This window comes from Arachis stenosperma, chromosome 4, assembly GCF_014773155.1.
Source record: "Arachis stenosperma cultivar V10309 chromosome 4, arast.V10309.gnm1.PFL2, whole genome shotgun sequence".
NCBI classification, from domain to species: domain Eukaryota; kingdom Viridiplantae; phylum Streptophyta; class Magnoliopsida; order Fabales; family Fabaceae; genus Arachis; species Arachis stenosperma.
This window is the reverse complement of record NC_080380.1, coordinates 18,492,246-18,502,186: the sequence shown is the minus strand read 5'-3', so window position 1 is coordinate 18,502,186 and position 9,941 is coordinate 18,492,246. Positions and strand designations below refer to the sequence as shown.

Genomic DNA, 9,941 nt, shown 5'->3' with positions numbered 1-9,941 from the left:
AGAAGATTGCGTTGTTCCAAAATTTGCAAGAACAAAAACCGATTTGAAATTTTTAAATTCTCAAAAATTACGTTGTCCTCGAAATAAAAGTCAAGGATTTGGAGTGGGTATTTATTCTAAGTGAAAAATCACAAATAAAATCTTATACAATTTCTACTTACATAACAACATATACGGTGGAAACTTAGGTGGAGCCGACTTCACCTGAATTTTCACAATATATATACTAAAATGTCATCTTTACATGAGATTTGTCAGTAACAAAACCTGCAATACAACAGTAACAGTTTCTACTTTATAGACATTTATAGACACTAATAACGGCAATAAATTTGCTCGAGTTCATTGGCCGTCTACCTCAGCAATAAAAGCAACGACTTTGTGGAATGGCACTTTCCTTTTAGGGAGAGTTCCATCTTCATTCTCATCATCATCAAACTCCAACACATAATCATGTTTCTTCCGCTTATTATGGCCCCGCACAACCCTTGCTTTATATAATGTAGTTGTTCCTGGATACACAGCCAAAACATATGTTCCGGGAGAAAATTCTGGTGCACTAGTTGGATCATTACTGCTAGGAAAAGGAATGATGCTTCTCATGGGAACCTTATATTTCTTCTCACCACTTTCAACTTCTTTAGCATCGCCATTATCAGGCTCCTCATCAACAACTTCAAACTCTTTCGATTCCTCATCGAAACAAACCACTCTCGCAATAATCCATTCTTCTTTTTCAAAGTTTTGTGGCATGACCTTAGCTGCTACCTCCTTCCCCTCTAGGCTCCCTGTTATAGAAGAAGGGTTGGACAAGCTTTTCACTTGTTTCTGTCGTTTCGGTTGTTCCACACGTGCTTTGGCCATTCTTTTCTGCTGTTGCGGCAGCGGGGGTAGCCGCGGTAGCGGTGGCGATGGTTTTTGCAATTCTAGAAGGGCATCCAGTTGATTTGCCAGCAAGTCACAAATATTTGCTTCGCAGTTGGATAGATTTATTGCCTGAGTGTACCACACTTTAAGGAGTTCTAATGAATTGTCGTCGGGGTTCTCAACTACTTGAGGAGATGTTTTAAGCTTCTCGTTGAGATCGTTGATCTTCAACAAAATCACCTCTTGCTCTTTAATTATCAGATCAAGCTCTTCCGTTTTATCTAACATTGCATCAATGTTCGGTGATGACATCTTTTCCACCATGTAAAGTTAAATTTTCTTAGCTAGAAAAAAAAAAAAAACAAGAATAAGGAATAGTGGTAGTATTGAAACTAAAAAGACTATTTCTGTATTTTTTTTAAAAAAAAATAAAACACAACAACAAAATAGAGTATAGTTTAAACAGAAAAGCAAAAAACTAACTACAAATAAAACATTTCATAATCAACTCCCAAGTTATCTCCGGTATTACTATGAATAATCAAAGGAGTCTGTTCTTTGCCACTCTTCTAGTTCAAAAAGATTTGCACACCACACTTTATGTGGACTAAAAAATAAAAAATTGTTAGATATTTTTTGTGTTAATTATATTTTTTACACTGCTATATTAATTAATGATAATATTGAGGAGATAAAAAAATCAGAATTTATCTTATTTAAAATTCACTAATTGTTATTGAAATTAATAAATAATAAATAAAGTAAGTTCAAATTAGTTTTTATTAATTTTTTTGTTAGCAAACATTTCATTAATTAAATGATAAGTCACTAACAGATATTTATAACAAAGTTACTTTAAAGTATATGGCATAAATTAATTGGAGAAAATAATTTTTTTTTTATTTTATTCTCAAAATACTTATTAAAAAAATTTTCTCATTATTAGTCAACATTCAGCTATGAGAGGGGCAAACTGACCTCAATAGCATGTCATTTGTCTCATTAGTCTCGACTAACTGTATGTTATTGAGGCCAATTCTCTTCTTCCATAAACGAATTACAACAAAAGAACAAAAAAATGAATAATCATATATAAATCCTTTTTATTTTGTTTTTGAAAATATTAATTTTTATTAATTTATTTAAGAAAAAAAATCCCTAATTATTTCAAACTGGAAACTCTGAATCTGACGACACGACATCCCCTAAATCAGTATACTTTCAATCACTGGTAACTGTATATCATTTATCCACACTTTAAAAGTGTTTTTTCAATTAACTCTCACTTTACAAATATGAAATATCTCATGTTAAAAGAAATAAATTCAAAAAATAATATTTCACCAAAAAAAAATGATGACGAACCGTGGATAAGGGATTGCAACTTGGTTTTCCTTAAGCTAGGACTAATTGATATTTGTGTAGAGCTTTAGAAATGTAGTCACATAGAAAATTGAAAAATTTAGGATTACTAGTTTTCTTTTTGTGTTCTTCTTTTATAATAAATTTAAATTATTTATAAAGAAATTTAAATTGTTTATAAAATAGAATTTATTTTAGGATAAACAGAATTTTATTTCTTATTTGAGAATAAGATAAACATTTATTTTTTTAAATTTAATTTATTACTTAAGAATAAGATAAATTTTATTTTTAAAAATAAAAAATAAAAGTAAAGTTCTCTCTTACTATAGAGTATTATACTACCACCAAAATAAAATTGTGTTTTATTTGGCATTGACATAAAAAAACATGCAATTCAAATTACACGGTAATTTAAAAATTTTCGTTAATTATTCAAAAAGTCATCGAAAATTTAATGAATGGGTGCCTTTTTCCCTCCAACAGAATTGGATAAGTTTACCAAAGTTATTAAAATTGGCTAAACCTATCAAATCAGTCTATTTACTTGTATAAATAGGCAAAATTTATCTCTAAAATTAAATTCATTTAAATTTCGGATTAAGAGCTCGAAGTAGCTGAAGCTATTTTTATTTTTGAATTATCAAAAGTCACGATATCTGTATTAGGCACCATTTAAAAAAAAAAAAATCTTTTAAAGTCAATTCACAATTTTTTGAAAAAGTAGAAATAAATGACTTCTCCTTTTTCATAAGGCATTCTGTCACTTTCATAAAAAAAATTGACTTTAACATAAAAAAAGATCTACTTTCATTCTTGTTTCTACTGAAAATACTGGCCTTCCACCACAATTTTCACGCAAGGTTACATCTGTTAAAAGCACTGTCTTTCTGCTACTATTTTTACGTAAGGATTCATCTGCTGAAAGTATTAACTCCCCACCACTATTTTCAAACAATGTTCCATCTGAACCACCTACGACATATATTCTTGATTTTTTTTTCATTTTACTACTTTATTTTTATTATTAAATTTATATTTAATATTGTGTATGGCATGAAATCTTAGTTTTAATTTTACTTTTTCACATGTGATTTTATTTTTATATAGCTTGTTATTATTTTTATAATTAGTTATATAGCAAGTTCTTGACCCCAATAAAAGAGGAGAGAGTTCTAATAAAAGTAAAAAAATAAAAAATAAAAAACAACAAAATATTCATCTATACACATTTCACATTTGTTTCTTATTTTTACCTACCATATCAGCAAACACTAACTATACAATAATTTCTTTGGCATTACCATCAAGATTATTGTGAATTAGAATTTTGTTACTATTCACCACATACAAGAACACCGTTAAAGGTGAGGTGAAGTAAAAAACCAATTTCTAATGATATTACGTGTGAAGAACCGAATGTTGAAAGTGCTAGAAAAATAGAACTAATAAGAGAACAAATAAAGAATCAATTGCCTAATCGATTGTAATCTTAGTGATTAGGTTATGTAAAATTAACACTCAATATTGAAAAGTATCTGTTATCATCTTTATTTTAATATCTATTTTCTTTTGTAAAAAAATTATATTTTTTGAGTTATTTATCAAACGCTATAACTAGGGGTGGCAACGGGGAGGGTAGGGGCGGGTTTTTGCTCTACCCAACCTCGTCCCATCCTACAATAACCCGCATAGAGCTCATCCCGCTCTTACCCGCGGGTAGTAAAAAATTGAACCCTAACCCGCCCCGCCCCCTATAATTATTAAAATTCAATAAATAAAATAAAATTTTAAAATTTATATAACCATCATCACATACATAACATAAATTAAAGTAAAAAATTTAAATATGATACAATATTATTAATTATTTTACTAATTATTTTACATATATTACACATATTATATATTATATATACCAGGGCGGGTAGGGACAGGCATTACCTAAACCCGTCCCCGTCTTGCCCCGCCTAAGAACCCACCCCGAGCGGATAAGGGCGGGGTGGATATCCGCGGATTCGGGTGGTGTTGCCATCCCTAGCTATAACTTTAAAATAAGTACTTATATAACTAAAAATCCAAATATAAAATAACTTATTTATAAGTTGTTATTAATAAAAGTCCTTAAACTCTTCCTCCAAAATAACTTATTTAAGTTGCTTATCTAAATGGGACCTAAATGGACTAAGTCTGATTAACCCGAAAAAAATTTAAAGGTTAAACAGACTAATTTACAGGCTAAATAGGTAACCTATTTAAATTTTATTTTACATTTTCAAAAATATTAGCATTTTTGGCCGATCCAAAAATTCTACCCATTAATTAAAAATATATTATTTTTTGCCTAAAAGTATTATTTTTTGCCTAAAAATAATTTTTTTGTTAAAATATTTTTTAAAAAATAAAATAAAAGAATAAATAGATTAACTCATTTAATCAATCCGGCTAGCCATAAACAATTCGAGTTAAAAAATTATAGTCTAGGAATAAAGCAGGATTAAATGCCCCTCTTTGTCATGTAAAACTCATTTTTATAGGTATAAATTTAAATTTTTGTGTTAGTTTTGTACTAAATATTTGTAGATAAAAATATTATTTTTCCTCTCTAAAAATGTCATTTTTTTAAAAAAATTTGTCTAATAAGTAATAACATAAATCGTTCAGTTATTTTTAAAATATTCCATTGTTATTGGCAACTATACTCACATTAATTAATTATATAACACAAACATTTAACAAAAAATTAAAGTTAAATTAGCCTAAACAATTAAACTAATGATTGATTTTATCTTGGAAAACTAATAATATTTATAAAACGAGGAATCAAATTTAAAAACATTCTACATAATACATACAACTAACCTGAGATAAAAAAATTATAAATTGCTTTTGTTGTTATGACTTGCAATTTTGCACTATTACTCGATCCGAGATTATCCCAAGACAGCAAAGGGATATTAAAAGAAATCCTACGTAATCTACAGTTACCAATAATTAGCGATGATCAGTTTTCACATTATAACGTCACCAGTGGTATCTTTCTCTAATTCTCGAATTAATAGTTCCATCATCTTCTTATACATTGGCATATAATGATCATTTATCATCGTTCTTGAAAGTCTAAGCTTGCTGTAAAGCTCTCTAGGTGTTTCGAATAAGCCCACATGTTCCTCGACAGGATCATCGGAATTTGATTCAACCGGGGAAGGCATGCAGACAATGTGCATGATCCTCCCCGGGGGATAAAACCGGTGGCTATCAACATTTTCAGATGTTGTGATCGAATTGCTTCCTTCCGCAGCATCAACAAGCTGATTCTCTTCCTCAGTTATCTCTTTCGCTGCCGCGGCCTCTTCTTCCTGAACATCAATGTCCATGGAATTCTCCTGTTTCTGAAGCTCCTTCTCTAGTTCATACCACAACTGGCCTTCTGTTATGTGATCTGCAGTGGAATCAGAAATGTCTTGTTTGGCAGCAAGTAGTTGTTCCTCTTCATCCGTATCATCGTGGCCGGATCCTCCACTTGATGAGGAATTGTGTTCATCCTTAAGGGTTGATTCTGTTACCATCTCTTCGGTCAAAAGAGATTCAGTAGTTGTTTCGGATATCAGAGACGCTTCACTTAAGTCTCCTGTTTTGCTGTTTGGAGATGAACTAACATTCCGGCGACGCGCACTCATGCAAGACCATGATGATAATGATGAACGAGTTCTGACTACAGCTTCAGCAACACTTTGTGCCCGCTTCATCACAACCTGCAAGAGTAAAATTTTCCATATGATCAAAGTATATAATATGGTCAACGTCATGAGTTCTTAATTTGAAACCATACTATATCCCAAAGAGCACCATGCAAGACATGCCATGAATTTCATTGAGAGCAAGGGGCTTGAAGCTACCTGAGTGCCACTGGTTACTGGCCACAGAATTGCGCCTGCCCCAGCTACCCTCGCCTTTGCACTAGATATAGACGGTAGGTGAGATCCAAGTGCAGTTGCAGAGCGGTAGACAACATTCAGGACCCTTGTATGTTCAACCTGATCCCGTAAATCATTTATCCATGAGGACGCGGTGACCTGATTAAAACCAACCAGATTAGGAAATGGGGCATGGCGATATCAATGTTTGTTACAGCCTTCTCATATTAGGTGTAAGAGATAGAATACCTCAGAACGGAGATCATCAATAGATGCAGTCGAGAACGTGGGCACTAAATCAGAACCATTGATGATAGTAGTGATGAAGTTCTTTCCTGATTCTGCTAACTCCCATGTCATACAGGCAGCTGCAAAATTGAAGATTATGAGGAATTAGAAACAGTACCGCAATAAGACCGACAAGGTTCCGAGTAAATTCAATGTCATAAGACAAATCCTAAGACAGAATTGATCAAACACGACATGTAACCAGAATTATATAAAACCAAGAACTTCAAAACAACCAAATAGTCAAATATCTTTCGATGCAATTTCACTCCTATCTCATCTCCCCTTCAGTACTGAATTGGAAAAAGTAACTTTGATACTGAATTACATTTTACAATATAATTAGGCCGAGATAAGCATACTTGCTATTAATTAACAAGAAAACTTGTTACTTTCATCATAAAAAAACTTAGCAATAAATAGAAGCTATATAGATACTACTATATCACATGCCTAACAATATTAACTGATGGTAATCTGTAATCTCATAGTAGCACTGGGGGAATTTCAGCTGTATTGGACACAATGAAGACCAAGTGAAGGACTAAATCACTAACTACAAGAACAAAGAAATGACAAATATAACGAAAGCTTCAGATGTAAAGAAAAATAGTACAAATACATGCCTGGAGCAAACGTGACACAAGTGCTTGTAGAGAACTCCTTCTGTTCTCTAAGAATATACGTTAACAGTGCGGCAGTACCACCCCCAAGTGAGTGTCCAACAATCTGTGGAAAAAATGAAAAATAAAAAGGAACAGTTATTAAACAAAATGAATATACGGTTGACAAGTCTCATGAGAAGACAAAAAAATTAACAGAGTTTTAAAACAGAAAAGGAACTTGTTAAAGAAAATGGAATTTAGAGAAACAAGAAGTGAGAAACAAAACTGAAAAGAAAAACACAATATTAAAGATTGATTGGTGGCTGGATTTTGGTTTTGTATTTAGAGCCATGCAACACATATTCTTCCTAAGAGAACATGGAACAATACCTTGACTTTGAATTCTGGACTTTCACCAAGAGCCTGGAGTAGGGTAGGAGTGCAGAGCTTTGCAATCCAACGAGCTGCAGCAACCATACCGCAGTGTGCATATCCTAAAACTAAGTTGCTTATCCCGCCATCATTTAAAACAGAATGGTGGAATGGGACCACAGCACCGGTTGCAGCTGTCAGCGTGTCTTTTATGCTATGAGTGCCCCGTATCAATAGAAGTAAGCATTTTGACTGTGTATCTCGTATAATTGTAAAAGCAGGCCTCAAAAGCTGCAAGAAAAGATACATAAAATAAATAAATAATTTACCTGAATAATTATCTCACAGGGACTTTATAAGCTTACAGTATTGCACACAATAAATACCCCCCCCCCCCCCCCCCCCCCCCCCCCCCCAAAAAAAAAAAAAATTCCTATTCTCTTCAACCCCTCCCTGCCTCTTCTTATAACAGACTAGAACATTCTCAGCCAAGTAACCTACAATCCAGAGTTGTCCTAATGCTTATACTGACAGCTCAATGAATGGATGGCATGAAAAGAAAGAGAAAATAAATACTTCCAACAAAACAATAGTATTTGAATGAAGAAAAAGAAAATCTTGTAACAAAACAAAAATTGAGTAGCCTTTTTTAATAAACTCTTTGTCCTTATTGTATGTTAAATATTAAATTAAATTTGTCGGGGAAAAAAATCTACGCTTTAATTGGAAACTCAAAGCTCTTCATGATCTTAAGGGCACTTGCACTTGCACTTGCAATTCCAAATATGAGTTTTGCATAATCTCAAATACCACTAAGAGTCCAAGCACTAAAAAATACTTAGCAAGGGAATAACACAATTAAAAATCAAAACTAGGGGTCACTATCTAAATTCCTAAAACGTCAGAGTCTCAAAGTTTAGTTCCACTAATTAAACCAAGGCAGGAGGGTCAGGCATGTAAAACCAAAGCTGAAGACAAAGTTGAAATGTCACATGCAAGAGCGATTCATGCCACACAAGGATACATCCATACAATAGCATCCGATGTAGTACCCCTGAATAAAAACCTTTTTTCTATTTATTTATTATTGAGACATATCCTTAGTTAATAATAAATAATAGAAATAGTATACGTAAACAGACAGATACAAGACAGTGACCCTTGAATTCATCGGAATTTCCTTCTAACGGGTGGTAAGAATGAGACCACAATCTATAAACAAAAATTAGTGGCTGAATATCAGTATGTGTGTGGTATGTCTTAATTTCATCCACCCATCAATCCTCATCCCTCAAAAGAAAGGTAAGATTTTTAGACAATGGAAGCAGAGAATAAACAAGAATAAAGAAACCATACCCCAGCTTTGGGCATTTGTATGAGCACATCATCAGGGGAGAATCCAGCAGAATCTAAGAACACAGGAAATGGCTTCTTAGAGAAAAGCATGCAAAGTGTCAACAACCTCAACAGCTCATAAAGCTCCACAATGATATCATCCCCTTTCAGTTGCACAGACTCACTCCCAGCATAAACACTAGCCACTGGCAAATTACCCTGGAAATTAATTCCCAACCACACCGATTAAAAATTATAATTACCCGAAAGAAAAAGGTTATATAAAATCCGCAATAACAATTACAATACTCGATTCGGGACTAAAAATTTCAACAAGGGCAATAATAAACCCTAAAAATGAGGGTTTTGAGGGGAAAATTTTACACCTGCTTGCGCATGAAGTAGTTGATGCCGAAGGCCAAGTCGCCGATTGGCCATTTGCCGAGCGTCTCGGAGTAAGTGAACCTCAGCGTCTCCGACAGCGTCACGATCGATTCGAGCAGCGTCGCCGGAGGCTGAGCTGGCCGCCGTGAGATCCTCCTCCGGCGAACCGATCTACCTGACTTCGACGGATCGCCGCCGCCGTCGAGATCCTCCTCCGAATCCTTCCGGCCTAGCCTCCGGCTGAGGACATAGTACAGCATCACCGCCGCTCCGGCTGCCGTCGCCATCGTCCCCGCCGCCATGGAAACCGCCTCAAGAACCGAGTCACGGCGGCAAAAGAACGAATGAAATGCAAGCGGAAGTGAGATTTCCCCGTAAAATTGAAAATTGGGATTTCGAAAAGGAAAGAAAAAGAACGAAACTTTGGGGATTTTTGGGTATGAAATCTGAATGCTTTTGCAGAGACCAGAGAGGAACAGAGAATGTGGTGTTTTTTGTTTTTTTGTTTTTCTTTTTTTTACTCTTTCTGTGTAAGGAAGGTCGGCCACCTGAGAACAGAACTACTTTGGTTTACTGTTTCTGTTTAAATTACCGTAATGGCCTTGGTTGTTTCATATTGCTTGTTAATGAAAGGGGGCAGATTGGGAAATAACAAAAATATTGTTAATTTGGATTTGTAAAAGGAAAGCGGGGATGTGGAAGATAAGGACAATGAGAGTGGATGGTCGAGTGGAGTCCGATCCTAAGAGAATTGAATTATTTATATTATTGGTGAAAAACGTGAGTTTATATTTTACTATACATAGAATCT

At 33.9% G+C, this 9,941-nt stretch overlaps 2 protein-coding genes across 2 annotated transcripts; both read right to left on the bottom strand.

Annotated features, from left to right (window-relative positions):
* Nucleotides 1-342: 342 nt before the first annotated feature.
* Nucleotides 343-1,191, bottom strand: LOC130974724 (SAGA-associated factor 29 homolog A-like). Its single transcript, XM_057899580.1, has one exon. The coding sequence runs from the start codon at nt 1,189-1,191 to the stop codon at nt 343-345; it is 849 nt and encodes a 282-aa protein (XP_057755563.1).
* Nucleotides 1,192-5,097: 3,906 nt separating this feature from the next.
* LOC130974279 (uncharacterized) lies at nt 5,098-9,699 on the bottom strand. Its single transcript, XM_057899078.1, has 7 exons — nt 9,133-9,699; nt 8,768-8,965; nt 7,430-7,702; nt 7,061-7,163; nt 6,396-6,514; nt 6,129-6,305; nt 5,098-5,984 (listed from the first exon to the last, which is right to left on the bottom strand). The coding sequence occupies exons 1-7, from the start codon at nt 9,430-9,432 to the stop codon at nt 5,241-5,243; spliced, it is 1,914 nt and encodes a 637-aa protein (XP_057755061.1). The 5' UTR covers nt 9,433-9,699; the 3' UTR covers nt 5,098-5,240.
* Nucleotides 9,700-9,941: the final 242 nt, after the last annotated feature.